General features: G+C 27.1%; 2 protein-coding genes across 4 annotated transcripts in view; one reads left to right on the top strand and one right to left on the bottom strand.

Moving 5' to 3' along the window:
• LOC107455117 (DNA ligase 1) overlaps positions 1-23861 on the bottom strand; it is a 340752-nt gene that overhangs the window by 257112 nt on the left and 59779 nt on the right. The window lies entirely within an intron of this gene.
• Positions 1522-22656, top strand: LOC107443447 (CDP-diacylglycerol synthase). Of its 2 annotated transcripts, XM_071188366.1 has the most exons (12): positions 1578-1848; positions 1952-2076; positions 3659-3819; positions 3894-3990; positions 6739-6915; positions 9460-9579; positions 9671-9753; positions 11063-11219; positions 14299-14451; positions 16871-17002; positions 17450-17553; positions 20728-22656. In XM_071188366.1, the coding sequence occupies exons 2-12, from the start codon at positions 2008-2010 to the stop codon at positions 20843-20845; spliced, it is 1371 nt and encodes a 456-aa protein (XP_071044467.1). In that variant the 5' UTR covers positions 1578-1848; positions 1952-2007; the 3' UTR covers positions 20846-22656. The 2 variants fall into 2 exon arrangements, with proteins under 2 accessions (XP_015912789.1, XP_071044467.1); XM_016057303.4 differs by lacking the exon at positions 1952-2076 and having other exon boundaries at positions 1522-1745.

Genomic DNA, 23861 nt, shown 5'->3' with positions numbered 1-23861 from the left:
AAATTTTGAGGGGATTAAAATACCCAACCACTAATTCTCTAAATTTCACCCATAGCAAAAAATATTTCTTCAATTTCCGTATGTCTCGCAGTGGACTGATCGTTAAGACACGGTTCCCAACAGATCGCATCACTGGCTACTATCAGTGTGCGGGTGGGTGACCACTTGGATCAGCCTGCGTAGGGATCGAGAGTGTGCGGTATTGGTCCTCGTTAAACTGTTCTACCGTAAAGTGCTCGACTTCGCGTGCAGGTCGTCGGGCTACCGAAGCGGGGGTGCAGCATGGTTTGCTGAGNGGATTCGTGAGAAGCTCATCATCAGGGATGTTTCCCAGACCGTCGCCAATAGCCCATTGTGCAGCTCTAGTGCGACGTAAATGAACAACAATAACAATCAATTTCCGTAAGTGCACAAAAAAATTAATTTCTTTAATGTAATCAAATGTAAAACTAATTAAAAAAACTAATTAGTTTCACATTTCATGAAATCGTGTATGATGAATGAAAAATTTAGTTATCTATGTGACATATTGAGTGAGACTTTGGGATTTCTAATTATTGAGAGGCATATATACCCAGCCCCCCCCCCTTTAACGACGCCTGTGTTTTCTGGAAACTAGATTCACACAGGAGCCTTCGACTACGGAAAAAGTTTACGGGAGGTAGATAATAATAATAATAATAAATATTCTTTTGTAATTCCAAAGGAAATAAGCGTAAAATTTAACCTTTCTTTCGTTCAATGAACTGCAGAGATGTCCAAGTCAGAGACTGAATTAAATCAGTATACCACTATCATTCAATCAATTTCTTACCATTCAATCTATTTCTAGTGGTTGCATCTGTTACAGATTGATCATTGATGGTTTCCAGTGGACAGGTAAGGGAAATGACGTCAAATTAGACATATCTATGGGTGGTGTTTTCAATAGAAATGTAAACAATGCCAATCTCGAACTCGGCACCTACTCTAGTTACGGTTAAAAAGTTTACAGCTGCTTACTACATGTTATTCTGATAGGCGATGTTTTCAAATGAATAATTTTGTTTTCAATAAAAGAAATAAATTAGATAATTTCTGAGCTCAAATCTGCCATATTTCATACGATATTAATGTTAATATGTAATTCTGGTGAGTTTGAAGTGAAAATTTGTTTTAGTTTTTTAGAGATATATTGTTGAAATAGGTGACATGGTTGCTAGATTTTGAATAACTCGCTTTTTTGGCAATCTTGATATGGCCTCTTTCCATAAGTTTATTAATGTTTCTTCTTGTTGCAAGCTGTGCACCATCTTACGTTAGTGTTAACACTTTTAGCATTGTAAACACCAGTATTGTTAGCATTGTAAACACAAGTAATAAGTAATCAAATACATTGTTTGCAAGAATCTCAAAACACAATGATGCCAAATGGCTTTAAAATACAACGGAAACAGTAACCCGGAAATTTAGGCGGTACCGAGCTTGCAGCNAATCAGAATCCATAATCTCTTGGCCACTGCGTTTTTCGGAGGATTATTTAATCGAAAATAGAAAAGTTTCGTATGGCAACACTTTCAGCTGTTTGGCATTGCAGCAGCACTTTCGCTTTGTTGTTTGATGGGATTACGATAATGAAAAATTCAGACTGAGTGAATTCCTTATATTTTAAATCTATTGACTTACAGAATTTTCTCAATACTAAACGTGATATGGCTGAATTACGTCAGCGTAATGTTGAACCTATAAAAATGGGCGCTGGAGAGGTGAATATCTGTTTTTTAATTCAGTTTAGTAATGTAAACAAACCTTCGCTTTTTTTTATTTCAGGAAGTCAACATTTCTGACAGAAGTATTATTCCTGTTGACGTAAGAAGCATATACATTGAATCTAATTTATCCTTAATTTAAGATCCATGCCCGACGAGTAGTATTTGCTTCCTACTGTTTTTAATTTGCATGTTTTACTTAGATTTAATATTATGAAGCTATTGAAGCTCATGTCGGCGCTTGGCCATCGGACATGATATGGCTTCCGATGATATTTTTGGGATTCGTCGGAGATTTTCTGCTTTTATAAACCTCGAAACTGATATAGTAAGTCTCGCATTGATATTTTTTTTAAACTATTAAACTAACAGCATGAATTCGTGAGGTAATGGTTTTGTTAATTTTCTTTGGGGTAAATAAGTGTATGTATTGTTTACGTTTTGAAAATACAGTTTTTAGTAACTAATTGGTTAAACTTTTTGTATTATTATTTCAAAATTGTGTTTATAAAGGATTTTAAATAAAAATATATTATTTTTTTAAGCCTTTATTATTTTGAAGAATCAAAAAATTGTTTAATAATGAATTATAAGTATATTTTAACCAAGTTAGTTTTAAAATTAAAAAATAAAATTTCTTTTCAATATATTATTGCGACCTCTTATTTTATTAAGAAAATATACAACACATGCTTAGAAATTACTCTTATCATTTTATTTCATTGACTATTCTCAGTGTAAACAAAATAGTATTACATTAAAAAAATAATATCTAAGAACCTGTAAGTACCCTTAACATTAATATTTGCTTTATATGAGTTTATTTATCTTTCGTATCTATTTTTAAGGAAAAGATTAGAAATGAACTTAAATTCTGACCTTTTTGTTGATTTTTCTTTAGTTAAACTGCTGATCTAACAGTTTTAACAATACAATTAACTATGCTTTTGAGATTTCTTCTGTTTGATCATTTTTAGTTTTGTGAAAATTAAGAAACTACGTAATACTGTTTAAACTGTAGTCTCTTTAATGAATAAATTTAAGTAAATCAATGAAAGAAATTAGCTAAAAAAATGTATTTCAAAAATAAGTATATTTTGAGCTAAAATATATGAACAGAGAATAATGGGAACAAAGTGTTTATTTATTGTTACTTATTTCTAATATATTAATCAAGATTTAAAAATAAATTTTTTAATGTTCAAGTTAATAATTTATCACATAATTGACATCGTGTTCCAAATTAAAAATAAATACAAGTGGAAGTAAATTAAAAATTATGTGTTGTTATTGTTGTATTTTTGTCTTTCTAATTCAACAGAAATTTTTGAAAATGCTCTTTTTAGCCTGTATATTTGCAGATTATTTTTTGGTTTAAGATTTTAAAAGTTTTGAACAGTATAAAATATTTTCCCATATCATTCCTTTCCTGACTCATAGTATTATCTGGATAACCTGTCATTACTTTCTAAACAAGCAAGTACCTATTCATTTGAAGCTGGGTGGCTACCATTGGAGATAGTGCACTCATTTTTACACCAAGAATAATTTCTTTCTTAGAGCAATCTTAAAGTGTTCATCTGGCCATTTCCAGAAGTTGCTCATATTTAGTTTTAATTGAGTTTTCGTTTCACCAGTTTACCTTCTGTCCTATTTAAGATAGTTAAAAGATAGTATATTTTATGTTATAATTAAAAGATAAGATATAGTATATTATTCAAAGAATACTATTTTTTTAGAGTTGCTCATTATGAGTCTAACAGTTTACCTTCAGTCGCATTTAAGACAGTATATTCTACTTTCTAGTTTAAATATATGTATTATACATTGTTAAAAGACAGTATATTATTCAAGTACTTATTAATAATTATGTTTTAAATTGAGTTCTAATAATTCTAAAACTTTGACAGTCAGTTAAACCGGAAGAAGTAAAGAATGAAGATGCTGATGATTCTGATGAAGAGCACATTCCAGATGAAGCGGTTGTTGAATCTCTTGTGAAACAACTGCCTCAGGCTTCTGATAAAACAACTGAAATATTAGACTCTGCACTATCAACTCTCCCAACAAGGTAAGGAATCTTTTTTTTTATTTTTTCTATTCTTTACTAAATCTCAATTAATTTTTTTAAAAATAATTTTCCAGATGGAGGAACTGGATAGTTCGTGGAATTTTTACATGGCTTATGATATTCGGGTTTTTTGCTCTTATTTGGGCTGGACCTCTAGCTTTGGTTGCAGTTGTAAGTTTATTTGTTTTTTTAATTATAAAATCTATATATGTACCTATTATATAAACAAAAGTTGTGAAACATAAATTATTAGAATATAAGTTTTTGAGAGATTTATTAATATTTTTCAAGTAACAAAATTATTTTTTTATCTTCTCTCCTCTTTTTCCCCATCAATGATTGATAATTAATCATTTAAAAGTTTAATTTAAAAAAATTTTATAAATAAATTTAAATTACTCTCTTTTTGTCATCATTGTTCAGTGTGAGAAAATTGGGTTTTAGTGATGTAGTGATTCAGAGAGTGGGAGTGGAGTTAGAAATAATAGGCTACACAAAATAGTAATCCATGTATATTTTAAGTTTGATAGACAGACATAAACTTGCCAAGAAATTTTAAATTATTGATATTTTTTACAGTTAAGGAACTGCCCAGTTTTTTTTTTCAATCTATTTACACCACGCAGATAAATTAAGAATGTTCAAAATTAGTTATGAAGTGATGTGCAGTACAAATTGCTTGAAATGATGCAAGTACGAGACTAATTTTAATTACAGACATTTTGTTTTAAATGGCCCTACAAGTTGCGTGTGCGTTAAGTTGTAAATTTTTTTGTATGTAATTAATTAATTTGTCATTAATTAATCACACTTTTGTTGTGAATTTGTTTAAAAGAGAATAAGAAACTGTTATAATGTATTTTTTATAAGTATTATAGAGAAAAAAATAGGATACAATTTTTTAAACGTGAATTACTTCAACTTGTTTATTATTATATCTTTTTTATGTATGTTTACAGTCATTAAATAATAATTTTGTGTTTAAATATTGTTATATTTTTATGAAATTTGGAGCAGAGATATAACAAAATATGTCTATCATTATAAAATAAGTTATTTTCTCAATGTACAATCTATATGTATAATAGATGCTTATCTTTTTAATAGTTGGGTTTTACTTTTGCTCTTTCAGTGCCATTATATTTTTCACTGGTGTTTTTACTGATGTTTTTTAAGGTTAAATGCTTCACTGATGTTTTTTAAGGTTAAATGCTACTGCCCGGTATACCCTACACTGTTGGCTTGCAATTTCATGAGTTTGCAATATTTTATTTAGTTTTTGCTATAGAGTGCAGGCGCACAACAAAACATTTACCTGTGGCTAACATATGATATTAATCTGCAGTTATCTATGAAATGCATATTTTGTGTTAAAAACTACCGTGATACAATTGAACTACAAATTTTATAGGGTTGCAATATTTGATTGCATTTTCAGAATAGGATTAAAGCACACCATTAAAAATGAGCTAAAAGTGGTTGGCGAAAAGAAAAAATAATCAAGCATAAGAGGCAGGTGCACAACAGATCATTTGATTTATATAACATTGTTTGTAAAAAATATAATTTTTAGGTTGCTGCATAAATTTTTTTATAGAAAATAATAATTTTACTGTAGTAAATTGTTTTTCAAACTGTTTTGCTCAAAAATTTAATATTAGTGGATATTTTTCAATGTCAGGATCCTGAAAACAAGCTAATGAAAAAATGATTACATATAATTCAAAAATGATTTGCAATTTTGTCTGAAATTAGCAGATAGTTTTTTTTTCTTTTGTCATATTTTCTTTTGACTAAATTTTAACTTTATTGTATACTCTAGAAAATAATTTTATGCATTTACACAGTAAAACCTACATTCTTTGGAAAACAATATTTTGGTATAAGAGTCATTTTTTAAAATGGTGTCATACACTTAGGAAATATGTTTAAACTTAGTCTAACAATGACAGTCAAAAATTTTATATATTAGATAAAATTATGATTTAATTTTAAACATTACAAAAGACTCTTAAGAACTATTATGTGACTCATTTGCCCTGATATCAACATTCTCTCTAAGTATCATTTATTCAGAATATTTTTATAGATATTCCCTTCATTTGGAATATGCCCTATACCTTCAAGATTTCTCCTTCAGTTAGAATAAGCCCTGTAGCTTCAAGACATCCCCTTTAGAGATCAAAAGTATCATCATCATCAGTCTGATGATTATCAGTTAAGTTAATATGAATTAAAGTTATTGTCCAACATACTGAAAGCCATGTTCGAAGGGGTTAAATTGTCATCATACATTTTAAAGTTCTTTACAAAAATTTAGTCATCAAAATCTTAGGGCTTAGGGTAAAATATTACTGAAGCTTAAAATTACAAATCATTCTTTAAAATGATTTCATTCATATCGAAACAAAACTCATTAATTGTGCACCATCTGTCTGTAGTTCATGACTGAAATTCAACTTTTAGTCAATCAAGTGCCTCATAATTGTACAATATTGTCATGTGTTATTTCATTACGTATGAAATTAATTTTGCAAGTTTGCACACACAAAACTTTTTTTTTTTTACATCCATAAATTTTACGATAGTCATTCTTTAAATGGTATCATTCACTTTTAAACAAAACTCATTAATTGTGCACTCATCTGTCTGTAGTTCCGAACTAAGATTCAGCTTGTAGTCAATCAAGTGCCCCTTCCCTGTACAACATTGTCTTGAGTTAATTCAATAAATATCACGTTAAGCCTTTATTTCACATGTATGTGTTTTCGTAGCATATCTAACCCTTTTCTATGTATACTTTACTTTTTTTAACTTATTGTATGTTTAAAACTGTAAATTTAATCAGCATCATATGCAGTGTAAATAGTTCACTGTATGCAGGTGGAAACTCTTTTTAATGTTTAATTTGTATTTCAGACTTTAGTTGTGCAAGTCAAATGTTTCCAAGAAATTATATCAATTGGGTATGCAGTATATCGCATTCATGGTCTACCATGGTTCCGGTCCCTTTCGTGGTACTTTTTAATCACTTCCAATTATTTCCTACATGGTGAAGCTATTGTGGATTATTTTGGAGTTCTTCTCAATCGAGCAGTGAGCAATTTCCATCAATCTCAATAATTTATTTTTGTATTTGTATTATCACTGATGGAATATATTTGTAATTTTAAAATAATTTTATGTGCTATTTATTTTGCTTTGTGCTGTCATTTTGATCTTTAAAAATTTCAGTTAGCATTTTTATCCCCATCTCAGACAGAATTCTCTTGCAAAAATAAAGCTATGTAAATTTTAATTTCACAAAAAAAAAGAAAAAAAACTTCCCACTTATAAATTTTTTATCAGTTTCAATAATTTTACAAGTCTATGTAGAAATGAAAAAGAATTAGAATAGATGCCTATTTAAAAATGCTTATTAATATAGTACTTGTTTTTGTTTTCAAAAAAGTAAACGAAATTAAAATATTGTCATTCGCTATGTCTATATCATTTTATAGCAAGGAAAAAATATTGTTGGGGGAAATTTTACAAGACTTATTAAAAGTAATCAGACATTACCTTAATACTTTTTAATTATTTTGTAAATATAATATTAAACTTTGAATATTTTGCATTAGGGATATAAGGAATTTATCTCCACGATTCGGCCCTTTTGCAGAATTTTCAGTTTGTCTCATTTTTTTCCAAATATTCTGCAAAGTATTTTTCGAAAAAATATTTTTCACTATACAGTTTTTGCAGATGTTTGTTAAGTTCTAAAACTTGCAAATTTATGTTCTGAAAAACAAATAGAAAATTTAAGGTATACTCAACCATGAGATTGTTCTACTGATTTTTTTATTATTATTTTTCTTTTATTTTAAATTCCAGTAAACCAATTTGATCTTTTTTTCAGTAGTTTGTGTTGGAAGAATTGATAATGTTTTGTTCTTAAATTTTTTTTTTTTAGCTATTTTTCTCTTTTTATTATAGTGCAGCATTTAGATGGAGCGTTTCTGATAGACTATATTATATTATTATCACTTTTTTTCTTACACAGTAAGACAGATAACATAGAAAGCTGCTGTTTTCAATGTTAGAGTTATATTTTAAGAACTAAGAACAATTCTTTTCTTTTTCTCTTATGGCTTTTTTTATTAACTTTTATTTTTATCTGCATTTTTTTTTTGTGTCACAGGATTTTTTAAAGAGAGTTTCTAATCACTCTATTCTTTTATCATCACTTTTTCTTTAAAAGTATGTCAAAAGGAAAAAATTAAATTAATTTTTCTTTTAATTTCTATCTAGCTTTTTTTTCTTTTTTTCAAAACTTTTGTTTTAATATATGTTTTTATTATGATGCAGTAATTAAGAGGGTTTGGATTAAACTTTATTTTTTTCTTTACAATAACAGTAATTGGAAAACAGATGTTCAGTTTTAAAATTTTATTTCAAAAATTAAGATCAACTTTTTCTTTTTCGGTTTTGGTTTTGTATCTTATCTTCTTTATGGGCGTCTTTTAAGGTAACCTGGCTTTTTTAAAAGCGTTTTTAATAAACTGTACTTCTTTTAACGTTCTGTGGGCATTTTTTCCCCTATTTTTTTTAATTTTAAAAATTTATTTCCTTTTTTTAATAACTGTTAATCAGTTTTTTTTTATCTTAAATATTTTGAATGGATAACTATACTAGTTTTTTTCCCTTAACCCAATATCAATAATGTAGCTAAGTTTTCATTATTTTTCAATTGCGACAAAAATTATTTATATATAAAAATTAATATTTATTAATGTTTTTTTAAAAGAAAATATTTTGCTTATCAGCCCATTTACTATTTGTTCCATCCCTACTATGCATTTAAATTTATTAATGTTTAAGAATCATGCACTTAGATTTGAATGTTTGCTGTTTAAAATTGAATTAATTAAATTAATTTTAATGCATTCATTTTTTGATAAAATTTGAAATTGTGAATTGTTTTATCTTTTAAGACTATTTAACAGATTTGATTCAAAATATAAATTTTACCTCTACTCCTATATTTTGAGAATTTTTTATTTGAATTTGTGAAAGAAAGTGCTATCTTTATTAAAAAAATATATATTTTTGTGACTGATTTTGTTTCTTTATTATATTCTGTACTATTAATTTAGTATATCAAGTGTGTGCCATCCCCTCAACCCAATAAGATTCTTGGTACACATGAAAACCTGATCATTAGATCTACTCTATATAAAACATGAGAAAAAAGTCCCAAAATAGTTTTGAAACTAATTGTTGCTAACATTCTGAAAATTGCAACAATTTTTGTGTGGAATGTATTCATTTTAATGAGGGGAAGTCATCTTTATAATTATTTGTTTTTCTTATTTACATCATATTTTGTAAGTATAGTTTTTGCTAAACTGAATTTAGTCTATTAGGTTGTTATATGTTGCAATATAATTTTACAACAAAAAATGTTTTTCTATGAAAAGTATCGAAGTTAAAATACAAATAATGTTTAATCGGTTAATCTTTTTCTAATTGTGTCAGTAGTGCAGATATTTGATGAAATAACCTTAGCATACATTTGTTTCTATTTTAGTTTTCCTTAACTAACATGATGTGATTTTATAGTTTAGCTATGCTATTTAAAACAGTGTTATCAATTTATAGGATTTCCTAAGACCGTTGGTGACTTATCATCGCTTTATTTCCTTCAGTTTGTATATCACTGGATTTGTCTGGTTTGTACTCAGTCTTGTTAAAAAGTATTATATGAAACAGTTTTCTCTAGTAAGTTGATTTGACTTCAATGAGCTTATTAAAAATTGTTCTATATTTTCTGTCAATTTATTTGATTTAATTTCTAATTATTTCATTACAGTTTGCTTGGACTCATGTTACACTTCTTATAGTAGTTACACAGTCTTATTTTATTATGCAAAACTTGTTTGAAGGTCTCATATGGTGAGAACATATTTTATTCCTTTCATTAAAAATGTATTGTTCGTAATAATATCTGACATTTTAGCAATATATAGGATACAACTAAGCCTGTTCAAGTAAAGGAAGTACTTTGTATTAATTTATCAACTCGGGGAGAGATGAATAATCCATGGCCTAGAAATGATGATGGATAAACAGCTTCTTCCATCAGATACTCCCCATCCAGTCCCCACTTTATATAAAATTATAAACCCTGGGGAGGTGAAGGAGTTAGTAAACCATAATCCATGAATAGAAATGAAAATTGCTATTCATTAAATGTTTTATTTCTTAAATAATTCTTAATGCTGAAGAGAAAGAGTAAAACTAGTTCTCTTCATAAATAAATAATTAATTGATGTTCAAAACTTTAAAGTTTGACATGCCTACTTCATATATGTATTCATAATTTTTTTTCTCCAGCTTTTGTGTTTAAAATGCAAAGAAAGATGCGCTGTATTTAAATTTTTTTTAAAGTTGATGTCATGTTGTGAAACATTGTTACAGCCACGTTTTTAAGTATTACATTACAATAATACTAGTCAACAATGTTTATACTTAAGTATGTTGAACTTGACATTGGTTTCAATTATTATTTTTTTGGAATATAAACTTTTAGAACAATGTTATTTAAAAAAAATCCTTTAACATTTAGCCAAGAAACTTAGAAATTTTAATCTTGTCAATAGAGTCAAATCTGATGCAAAAACTTTTTAACCCTTTGCTTACGGCTGGTACAATAAGTGGGGCAAACTAACTTCATCATGCTAAGCCTTGTAAACAAAAGGTTAAGCTATTTTGTTCTTTAATTGATTTGAAAGTATAATGATAGGTTATGCTGGCTTTTTTTTCTTCTTTTTTCTTAATTTAATTCTATGCAACAAACTTGTTTTGAAGAAGTTACAACAGTAGTTTTCAAAAATGATTGCAAATAAATTTATTCAACTACTTCATAGTCAAATTAATAACAACTGTTGGTTTTTTAACATGTCATTGCTGCCAAATAATACGTTTCAAGATTTCCATTTACCTGATATATCCGACAAGATATATCTGCCGATTGTTTTTACTATTAATTGTATTGGCAATTGTACTTACATAGACAAGAACTTAGGAGTAATATAAGTAGAAATTCCTTTGAAAAAATCAATTATTCATTATTCTTAATAAAGTTATATGTGTTGGACTAAACAAAAAATTGCAAAGGTATAAAGTACTTTTTGTAGAATCTTCATCAATTGTCTTAGTATTGATTTTTTGTATATAATTGTATCACATATATTTTTAACAGGTTTATTGTCCCAGTCTCAATGATCATATGCAATGATGTAATGGCTTATATGTTTGGATTTTTCTTTGGTAAAACACCTTTGATTAAACTATCACCAAAAAAAACTTGGGAAGGCTTTATTGGAGGTTGGATTTCGACTGTTGTTTTTGGAATGCTGGTGAGTAAAAAAATTTTTAAAACAATGCCAACAGCTGTTTTAAAACTTCTTCCATTCTGATTTTATGTTATCTTTATGTTCATTGATCTTGTTGTTATCTGAATCTTTATGTTCATTTTCATTCATTCTCACATTTTCGAACTACTTGGGAGCTTTATGTAGTTTTAAACTTTATTTTTATCTTCAGTTACATTAAAGTTCTGCATCAATTCCATTAAGTTGACAATTATGACTCTTAATTTTAGTAAATAATAGAAGGCTTGTTTTTTTATGTTCCTAATAAATCCAGTTAAAATTTTCTAACCAATTTTGTTTTCATGAAGACTTCTATTAATGGCATGTTTGTTTTTATTCTAGAGACTTGGGTTCATAAGGCATTTAAATTATTTTCTACCATGTAAACATTAATTAAAACTTTGTTGTGATCAAAGTTGGTATCGTTTCATATATGTTTATATCTTGTGTGTTCTGTTTTTTGGAAACTTTAAAATTTACTCAGGATTTTTTTTTTTAAATTTTTTTTAAAATTATTAATAATGCAGTTCTCCCAATTTTTGAAAGTTGATATATTTTTAAAAGTGAAATGAAAATATATCTTAAAATTTTTGGTTTCTTCTTTTTTTTTCATTCTATTTAATCTTAGCTAACTAGAAAAAAAAATTGTTTTGCAATTTTTTTATTGTTTTGCAATTTAAGATTTTTTAACTTATCTTTTTTGTCTTTATAATGTGTACTCTTTTAAAATATTTTGAGCCATATTGAAGTAGTTAAGCTGCTAGCATCAATCAAGATAAATATGTATTCTTCTCTGCTTTTTATTCCTCAATTAAATCAATAATAATAATTCTTTCAATATCAATTATCAATAGCTCTAAAAAATTACTTTAAAATAAAACTGCTTCTAATGGAGTTAACTCTCTTAAAAGTATCTAACATAGCAAAATGTAATTTATACGAAATTAAGTAAGGAAATTTTTTTTTATTAATTTTGAAATTTGGAAAAACATTTAAAATATACCTATTAAATAGGCATCATCTTGTTTTGCTCATTTAAATAAAAATTATTTCTTTTTACTAGTAAAGTTGAACCATTTTATTGTGAGTAAAAATTAATGAGATCTTATGTTACACCTGGAAATGCTTAATGAAGGTTAAATGTGGATTCTAAAAATATATATATATATAACTGAATCTGTTAATACCAGCTCTAATGTAACAAGGGATTTTTTCAAAATTTCTTAAAAATTATTTTATTGCAGCTATCAGAAAAAGTATCCATTTGTTCATACAAATTTCATTCCTTTTGAAAGTGTTAAAAAGCACCAATTTAATCCAACTAGTTCAAAACATGTTAGTAGATTGTTGATAGATAATTAATAAAGAGAAACATTGTAAATTATGTGATCACAAATTATGCCATTTGCCTAGAATCACAAATTTTGAATAACTGACAGAATCTGTAGTCTTGAAAATCAGGAACAGATTCTATACCTACTGATGGTCATACATTTGAGTGCCTTTTTATTATCTAATTTTTCTAATATGCGTTACCTGATGCTGATTTGCTAGGAAATTGGCATCAACTCAACATTAAGAGGGAAGGGATTAGACAATAATATATTAGAAATTTATTTAATCAAAAATGAAAATAATTTTGAGTCATGAAAAGATATTATTTAATAAAGACATAATAAAAGTAAATGTAAGATTTTTACAGATGTTAATATGATAGCTTCAAATAATGGAATACCTGCAAATGACGCAGTGTGACTATCTTAATCTTAATTGGTAGTTGAAGCGTTGCATTTGCTTATGTTAGCAACTGTTCTTTCCATTCTATTTCAAGTTAGCCTAGTACGTCAAGTATCGTTAAGTGGCACATTCTATATTCTTTCACTGTATATTTCTTATTTAACATGAAACCATGCAAAACATAAACAAACTAATTATGCGTTGAAGTTACCAGGTACAAAAAGCAAAAATATATCACGGTTACAATAAAATATATAAACAAATAACAAATCTAAATTAAGTAAAAGATGTAGATGAGAAAGAATTATATTTTAACAAATTTGATGTGGGATATGGCATTGTATTTAATTAACTTCATGTTAATTAACGGTCTAGCTTATGTGGAGAAATTTAGGTCAACTTTAACATGCCATCTTGTTTATAAACGATCAGCTGTGCGCTGAGTTCGTAGGCTACATGTTCGTATCAATGGTCTTCTTTTTAATTTTCAAATACCAAATTCTATACTTTTTGGAACCTTATGAGTTTGAGATCATATAGCAGGAATATTTTATGCTTAAGTCAACCTTTTAGAAACAAAGTCAACCATTACTACAAAACTATAAAACTACAGTAATCTGCATCCAAGAACATCCAGTTAGCTGTGAAATTATTAATTTTTTTGGAATGATAAATCTTAGATAATGTATTTAACACGCAATTATCAAAATTCAATCATAAAAAATCACTCTAATGTTTTGACGATCAGTGTCATTAAAAGTTGTAAAATGTTAGCTAAATTTGACCCACTGACAACTCTGCTCATAGAAAGTCATAATTTTTTTATCCTTTCAAATCCAGTTAGAAAAATCCTCAGATTTTTGTGTCCCAAAACACTCACCTATATAAAATTAGATAGGCTAAAAACAACCACTCGTACTGAACTTTTCTTATAAGAGGAAATATTATCCTTAACCACAATTAGTATTTAAAAAAATGTAATCATTTGAAGACAGTAGAAAGAAAATGTCAAAACCACCATTGGGTTTAACATGTTCAAGTTCACTTCTTGACAATTTTGGTTGACTCAGGTTTTACAATTACAAATTGTTTTGATTGTTAGGTTCTTGTTAAAATGAGTTCTACAGCTATACTTCATAAAACTGTCTACCCTAATGACTTTATGGGTAGATGTTATTCTAAGTAAGAATATAGGATTTTTAATTTCGGAGTTGGACTTTTCAAAACATCTTTAATGATCATTTATACTTAACTTTATTTCAAAAGGAAAACAAAACTAATTAGTTTATTTTGCTGGACTCTCAGTTCAAGTATTTTTATATTCCAGATGTCCCATTTCCTTTGCCAGTTAGAATATTTTGTGTGTCCAATAGCTTATTCAGAGACTTTACAAAAAGTAACGATGGACTGTACACCCTCCCCACTCTTTCAGTTGACTGATTACAGCTTACCCGGACCTTTCCAAACATTTTTTGGGCTGGTATGTATTTGAGATTATCTTCATTATTTTTACTGACTTGACATCTTAATTTCACAGAATTTGAGTATAACAAGTGTTTAATACTGTTGTCTTTTATTATTGTCAGGAGATAAGAACTATAACAACAAAGTGTTTGTAGTTAAACAATAATAGTAACAACCATGAAAGCTGCTTCTGAGAAAAAGCAAATCGTTTCTCCCATCTTTACTATGTAATTACTCTCAGGGACAATTGATTTTTTACATTATAGATTTACCAAAACTTAGTAAAATCTTGGCAACAGATAGAGACCCGATTGTCATTTTGAGAAAAATAGACAGAAACCTTTCTTCCCCCTTGATCTTCATATAAGAGACATTGTGATACCATATTTGTTTCATCATCAACATAATATCTCTCTCAATATAACATGTCTCTCAGTAAAACATGTCTCTTAGATATCACTTACTTTTATAACAACATTAAAAAAAAAGACTTAGGAGCAACTGTTGTACCAGCCATCTCCAAAAGACTAGAATGCAAAATTTAAAGAGAGATAAAACCTCTTCAAAATTTTGTCCTTTTCTATTGTTATTTTATTTATTTATTTATTTTTCCTTGAAGCAATATCACGTCAATTATTTCGTTTAATCACGTTAATTATTTTGCCCCTTCAAAATTATTTAGTTCTTCTGTTTCAATTGAACTAGAGTTGCTCAAAATAAAAGAAAAACAATAGCAATCCCATGCTTGCTCTTAATAATTAGCATTAAAAGTTTAACCTTCATTTCACCGGATGCTGTCCAATTACTGTTTTTTGCGACTAATTCTACAGGTGTGGTTTTTCTTTTTAAAATTTTATTATAGCCACTACTTATTCTGTTTAACTTATTAAAAAGCCAGCATGAAAAGATCCTCAGTTTCAATTCCTGGTCTTGAGAGGGTTAGATAATTGAAGTTCTACTGTTCAGTAAAAATTCCCAATGGTAGATAGAATATTTTGTTTCAATAAATAAACATAATTATTAAAATAGCTTTTAAATGATGAAATATTATTTTGCCCTTTTACTTAGAACAGATATTTTAATTTAAAATGCATATGAAGAGTAGATTTCTTTTGACAGACTTGATGTTTTTTGCAAGATACAAGGGAAGAAATTAAATGAAGCGCTTGTAATGAGACTGAATATTGGTTTCAATAGTATGCTGCTAAGAAGGGAAATAAGAGATATCAACGAAAGTGCATTTTTTTACAGCAGAATCCTAAAAATAACCGCAGAATTTTTCTTTTGTAAGGAGGGAGATAAGTTGGCCAGTAGCTAAACACAGGTTTACTTCAAAATAACATTCAGGTTAAAATTGTAAGAAAGAAATGGTGTTCCTTTTTCTGTATTGATATAAATGAATGAAAAAGCACTATTTGAACTTTTATCATGTTGCTTTCTTAAGCATAAAATTTTTTTTTTCTTTCAAAACAAGTTTTTCTAATAGGCTAGTAATTTTTGTTTCTCTCACATTAGCAGTTTGGGGATAACTTAGAAATGTATCATAATAGCGGACTCATAATATTTACTTGTTCTATGTAGTTATTACTGTATTAATGATTAAACACAAATTTAATTTTGTAGATATCCAAGGATGCACTCTTGACCTTCCTTGCTAGTACATTTACCATTTCAGGAATTTTTTAATTTAAATATATTCTTTTCTTTAATTTATAAAATTGAGAAATTCAAGTAAAAAGCCTTTTGAGAGAAGGGGGAAAAAAGAGAAAGAAGTAGACAGATTGTTTTCGATCAAAACTTGGTTAACGTTTCAAAGAGTTTCAATGTAATTGTGTAGAATGAAATAAATTATAGTTCTTTTTTAAATAAAAAGAATAGCATGCTGTCATAATTTTTTTTATAAAATTGAACTATGTATGCCGTTAGGTATTTCATTATTAATATAAATTATTATTTATTGTGATAAAAGTGTCTTTAAATTTCTTTCTATTATATATAGGCTTTTTTACACAATACTTTATTTTTGCATTTATTTTCATTTTTAAAGGATAGTATGGAGATGTGTCTATATCTTTGATTAATGGTTTATCAAGCTGTTTTTTATTAATATTAAGCATTAATAAAATATTTCACCTGATCTTTAATTGCTGAATGTGATCAAAAAAAAAATCTAACACAATCTAAAAAAATCAAATTTTTTTTAAAATTAATGACTTTTGCCAACACCAATTTCAAAATTGCATGAAATTTTCCATTATATATACTTATGTGGGTATATAAATAGAGAGAGAAAGAGTGAGGGAGTCTGTACAACATGTGATCAGCAGCCTCTTTTGTTTCTCAGTCAAACCTGGATGAGCTAGTGTGCAATTTTACTATGAATTTCCCATGTAAAATTTTAATGTCAGTTTTAAAATAGTTAATTTTAATTTTAGTTAGGTTTCCCATCCAAGATAACCATGTATCCATTTGTTCTTCACTCCATTTCCCTGTCGATGTTCAGTTCCATCATTGGTCCATTTGGTGGATTTTTTGCTAGTGGATTCAAAAGGGCTTTTAAGATAAAGGTAATTTCAATGATACATTACTTGTTGTATTGATGGCTATGTTATTAAAGTTAATTGTAGTTGAAATTTTCTAAAATGTGTTGAAACTGCAAGAGACTGCTATATTTTAGAAATTTTCATTTAACTTCATGCTAGTAGTTTGAAGCAGTAGCTTAAATTATATAGTAAGCTTTGTTGAATTAAAAACGCTCCATTGGTACACTATTGACATATTTTGCTTCATTGATTTGTGTACTAGTTATATTTTTAAAACCATCTTTTAATTTTACTCAACCAATTATGGAAGTCTAAGTTGTTTTAATAATTTTTTGTCATTTTTTTTATATTTGACTATTTTAAATATTAAGTTTTTTTTTACAATTTTATTTTATTATATTTACTATTATATTAAATATAAATCAGATACCATATATTCTACCTTTCTTATTGACTCTATTTTTATTTTAGGATTTTGGTGATATCATTCCCGGCCATGGTGGAATTATGGATCGATTTGATTGCCAGTTCTTGATGGCCACTTTCGTAAATGTTTATATCTCGAGTTTTATAAGGTACGTATTTGTCGTAAATTTTTTTAAATTAAAATACTGTTTGGATAATGCATAGAAAAAAGATATCATGTGGATTAACTTTTTTTTTCTCAATATGATCATTATATCAGATATCATTTTTTTTCAATCTTATGCATATTTGTTAACTTCTGCTTTTTGAAGGAGATTTTTCTCTTGTTCATGAAGTGGTCGGAAAATTTATACTTTAGTATTTTGTATCTTAATTTTCTATGAATTTTAAATTATATATCTTCTTAAATTTTGTTATGATCAAAATTGTAACATTATTGAAAAATAGTCATCAATGTGGCTTCAAAAAATTTTCAATTCTTTTTCACATGCTATTGGGTCCGCAATTTCATAACACCAAAATTGTTGGATGAAAAAATATGAAATTTGGCATAGTTTATGTTACAAATGTTTAAGGGGCATTCTTGCATGAAAATTGTTCGCAATGAGATCATTAATTTTTTAGGTAATTACTCATATTTTGGTAAGCAGAAAGTAATGATAAAGGAATTAGGGACTTTTTAACCTCGTTCTCATATGTCTGGAAATGAACAAGACATCTCACTTTGTTTAAATATCATATTAGTTTTGAAATGAGTAAATGATTTATTTTGACAGTTTTTTAATTTTTTACTGTAAAGGAAAACTAAGAGTAAAATAATAATTTTTTTCTGATGTTTACTCTTATGAAGATTTTAAAAAAAAGAACTTATGAACTTTTTGATGAATCAATTTTTATTAGTTATTAAGATTAAGGATATATTTCAAAGTTTATATCTTTTAATGAAATTCATATATTTAATTCTGAACTGGCAAGATGTCAATTTTTTGTTGAAGATGCTAAAAGTTAGTAAACAGATTCTAATTATCTAAATTCTAGTATAGAAGTTAATGTTTAAGGGCTTGAGTAATAAATTGTAATTCAAAAAAATGAAATAAGCATAGCAAGTTAAGTTCACAGTATGTATAGATTATTTAATTATGTATATCTATAGTTTTTGTGTAAAAAAGATGTATAGCGAATATAAGTTATAAATTATTTATGTTGAAATTAAAGTTTTTCTTCAACACATAATTTAGTTTATTTGAATATAAACAATGTGTCTCACTTTATTTAAATTTCTAGCTAGCATTGAAATAATGATTTGTATGGTTGCGTTTTATTACAAATATCAACTGACCCCAATATCTTGATTTTCCAAAATGACTGGTGGTTTTCCACTGTGTGCTGGACAGGAAAAGTGATAAAACAAATTAATGTAAATAGAACCATTGGCAGTTTCATGGGTTAACTAGGGTTAATGATATTCGAATGTACGTGTTCTGTAGTTTTTAATATCTAACTACACACAAAAATTGAACGATGGTATTACAGGATTTAATAAAGTGTTTGACAAATTACAGTTAAAGAGATTTGTTGAATGATTAAGCTATTCAATCAGCTTCATGCTCTTAATTGTGTTTAAAATGTATCAGCCTGTTTCGTGAACAAAAATATTAAATAATGTTTGTACACTCACCAAATTTGTAATAACAATATAGCTCTAATTTTAAGTGTTATTTTAGAAAAAGATTGCTAAGAAAAATTATTTATGTTTACTAATAGATCTTAATCGAATCATTAGAGAAATGTTTAGATGGGGGAGTGAGGGTACAAGCATAAACTAACAGAATTCTTTTTAGTACATATACTTTAGGCGAAAAATTTAAACTTATGTAGAAGCATATAATGTATAAAAATTATTAAATTATAAAATTTGTTAAATTAAGGAAGAATAAGGTGAAACAGGTGAGCAAAGTGAGCTCTGTTAGCAAAGCATTTTAAAATGACCTGTTTAAGCAGCTCCAAACACTTACCAGCAAGGAATGGCACCCCTTACTATTGTCAAAAAGCTTTTACAGAACACTATTTTGAAGAAATACCAAGCAAAATTTTTTTTTAAATTTTTTTCATTGCATTAAAAGTAAACATAACTATAATGAAATTCAATTTTATTTATTGAGAACTCACTTCATTTCTTAATTAAAATATTCACATTTGAAATTATCATAATAATTTTTTACTTCAAAATATTATTCCCCTGTTACTTGCCATAAATTTAAAATATTAGTTGATTATGTTGTATGTTTTATATATATTTTTTCTGATGTTCTAATTACAAGTAAAAATATATTTTGGTACTTTTTCATAATATAAAACAGTCTGATTTTATAAAGTCTGAAAAAAGTAGTCTTTTTCTTTGCTTTCATTCATATTCAGAAATTTATTAATAATTGATCTTGTAAATTAAGGAAATTTCAGTGATGAATAACTGTTTCTCTTGCATCTAAATAACTGCGAAGAAGTGCAAATTTGAGAAATCATTGTCTGTAAGTGAACCGTGTTTACAACATTTTATCGTTAATGCAGAGAAAGACACCTATGTTTCATTCTGTATTTAATAATCATTCATTATTAAAATGCTAAATACTATAATACGTTTATAGCACTTATTTTGACCTATACGTTAAAATAGCACTTATTTTGACCTAAAGTTTTGCAAAATAATGAAAAAAGTAAGAAAAATATGTTTAATAAAAATTCTGTTTCAAAGCCTTAAGCAAATGATTTTCTGATTATAAAATTATTTTTAGTTTTAAACACTGTTTGCAATTTAAAAAATAGGAAAAGCACATAGGAATGCCAATTTAAAAACAATTACCTATTATATTATTTATTTAATTATGTGGCCAGGATAGTCTGGTTGGCACAGTGCTGGACTCGTAAGAGCAGGAGTTCGAATTCAGCCGACCGAAGATTCCCCGTGTAGTAAATAGCGAGTTAAATCTGAAGAGTCATTAAGTCCTCTATGCTCCCTTAACAAATTTAACCTCTGGGGGAACTGAATTGGAGATTAGTCATTATCTAGTTCATGTCAGAACCAGGATCTGTGGAATGGGTTCGCCCTATAAACGGGTGTGACGTATAAGTGTGGCAGCAGTAAAATTCTTTGCAATACATGGCGCCACTAGAAAACAAAAACAATCATATCCCTTTCCTTAATGGCCTACGACAAAAACATTTAATTCAGTGGATTTAGCCTGTTTTTAAAATGATTTTTTTTCCTTCTAGATGGGCTTATTATATTTGTTGTGTAACTAATATACTATATTTTCTTTGTGCAGAGCTCCAAATCCTCAGAAGTTACTGCAGCAAGTTTTGTTGCTAAAAACCGATCAGCAGCTGCATATATTCCGTTCCTTAAAAGACCACCTCTTACTGAAAGGTGAAATTCAGGTGTAAAAAGAAAAAAAAACTTTTATTTTGTGATTAACCAGCAACTTTCCATTTGATCACTTATTATTATTATTATAGGTAGCAGCCTGTGATGTGCCAATTTATATTAGTTTAGTAAACATATGATTATTTAAATAGCATATATGTTACGATCAAGGAACAAAAACAAATGCTTAATTTGTGCTTGAAATGTTTGTTTTAGATTTATTCGGATATGTGAATACTCACTGTATGAGAATCACTCTGATTTGTGAATATTCACTTGTCACTAATATGTGTTTCGCCAATTGTATGGATAATTTCCTTCACTGTATGAAATATTTAATGTCACCTTTAAGTGTATGAATATTTTAAATCAATCGAACATTTTAAATATTTACTTCATTGTATCAGACATTTTTAATCTAACAAACATGTTCATAATTTCTCTTTTATTTATTTAGTTTTTAATAATTTCTTAAACGCGAGAGATTTTGTTTGTATTTTCCATTCTGGTTCTCTTGTTTGAAATTTCTCTCCAAAAAAAAAAATCAAAGTTTCCATACCGGTTATAAACATCTTAACTACCTTTTACCTCTTTATGAAATGTTTCTTTTAAATATAAAATGGTGCAACCACTTTATCAGTTTATTGCACTTGCTTGCGCTTAATGGACAAAATGTGTAATAATGCATGAGGTGATCAGTGTTTTTTAAAAATTGGGCAGCCTTACTTTTATTGAAATGACTATTATAAATCTTTTTAGTGATCTTTTTTAAATTGGAAAATAAAGTACGTGTTTGTATATAATTTTGCATTCAACCATTCATTTTTAATTGTGATAACTTGTGTAAAGTGAATTGAATGCATTCTTACTCTATTTATAGATAAATATTATTATTTTTTACTCTTATTTCATGTTGTAGTGCTAGAATTTATACTCTCTTCATTCCATATGGTAAGAAAAGTTTATTTACTCTTAAAAATATTAAATTTTAATTTTACTTAATCAAAATTGGTAATCAAATTTTTTATTGTTTAATATATAAAATTTTAAACAAGTGTTTGCTTTCTTCTCTATGACCACTTTTTGTGGTTGATACTTCGATAATTTCTTTAATGCACTATCCTAAGTACACATGTTTATAACTGATATTTCACTGTACTGCTGATTGAAGAAAGCTAAAACAAATTTTAAAAAATACATAGAATATCAGACATATAATTGTTTTGGTACTTCTTTAGTAACAAAACAAAAATTACACGAAAATAAGGGATTGACCAATCACGTGAGGGAACAATCTTGTTGTCTCTTATTTTCTTGAAATCCTTTTTTTATTTCTTTTCATCTCTTTTATTCTATATTTTTTTGTCACTGAAGAAGGTGCTTCCTTATTGTACCTTAAAGATTATATATCTATCTATGTGACATTCTATGTGCCTTTTTTTTATTGTTTTAGCTTTATTCATATACAGTACAAATTTAACCCTTTGTTTGAATGCTGTTTATTGGTTTTGTCTTCTTATTTATATTTTTCTTTACGTGTATATTTTGAGTTAAATAGAGCCTAGCTTATTTTTTAGCATAACTTTATTTTGTAAGGCTTTTAACTTTACATTTTGATGTCATGATCTATTAAAACAAATGTATTTGTGATGGAAATGTATTTACCTATCGGTAAAGCTTGGGTGCCTAGGCACCTAAAAATTTGATAATTGTATATTTCGTAATTCATGTGAGAATGGTCCAAGATATTTTGCACTTTTCTCTATCCCTGCCTGTCACGCGATTCTTGTGTATGAACTAATTATTATAATAAAATGTTGATGAACTTGTTTATGGTGCGTGGTAGATTAATGTTTAGAGACACAAATAGTTTTATTTATTAATGTAATGTTGTAATTCATTTTCTAACTAGTATAAATTGAAGAATATTAATTTTTATTTTAAATTTTTTTTCCCTTTAAATTATAAATATATTAAGTGCATATAAATTTTGTTCTGGTACACATTAGATAATTGTGTAGAGAGTTAGATGCTACTTTTTTTTCACTCTAATAAATATAGTGTTTTAATTTTTTAAATATTTTGTAGCATTTTTAGATAGATATATTTTGATTAATTAAATTATTAAATGATGATGTAAATGTACAATAATACATAATTTTTTTTTGGTTTTTTGTTGAACTGTACTGGAAGAACTTTAATCTATTAATCTTGTGTTTTTATTTCCATTTATCACTTGTTAGTATATAATTTTTTTTTCATTGTATACTGTTTGAATACCCAATGAACAGTTATTAACAATTTTATCATTTCTAAAATGGTACTTACTTTATTATTTTTTTATAACGAGCATTTTTGTCAAACAAACAACTTCAATGTTTGAGTGATTTTGATTTTTATAATTAAATTTATAATTTAATCCAGAAATATGCTACGTACAAAAATTCTTTCTATTTAACTTTTATAAGTTGCAAAGTTATTAAAAAACTGTTTTAGAGTGATGCCATGATTAAAAGAAAGATTCAATTTTCATTGTTTCTTACATTGTTAAGTAAACATTTTAAAGATTTAATACTGAATCTCTAAAAATCAGGATTGATAATGAAATACTTTTTTCATGACAGACAAATGCATTTCATAGTTCTAGTTCTTCTCTTTCACCTAAATTAATCTTTCAATAAATTCATATAAGCTAACATTTACTTCTATTATTATTTATTTTTCCAAAATTTCATTTGTTGTCTAAGTTTTATGGAGGATTCTTGGGCATGAGGTTTTGCTGTAAAAAATTCTTGTAATAGATTATGATCTTTTGTTTTGCCTAAACTATTGAAGTAGATTATGATATTTTATTTTGTCTGAATTATTAAAATAGAAATGAACTTTTTTTAAAATAAATTTTATTGCTTAAGCTTTTAATTGCGTTTACTTAATATTTCTTTCTTTAATTTTTTGAATATTTTATTTTCAAATATAGTTAGTTCAAATATAGTTAGTTTTATTAATAATTTCTGGCTTGATATAGTTGATTTTGTT

This window comes from Parasteatoda tepidariorum, chromosome X2, assembly GCF_043381705.1.
Source record: "Parasteatoda tepidariorum isolate YZ-2023 chromosome X2, CAS_Ptep_4.0, whole genome shotgun sequence".
In the NCBI taxonomy this organism is placed as follows: Eukaryota; Metazoa; Arthropoda; class Arachnida; order Araneae; family Theridiidae; genus Parasteatoda; species Parasteatoda tepidariorum.
The sequence above is the reverse complement of the archived record's forward strand: the minus strand, read 5'-3'. Positions and strand labels throughout refer to the sequence as shown.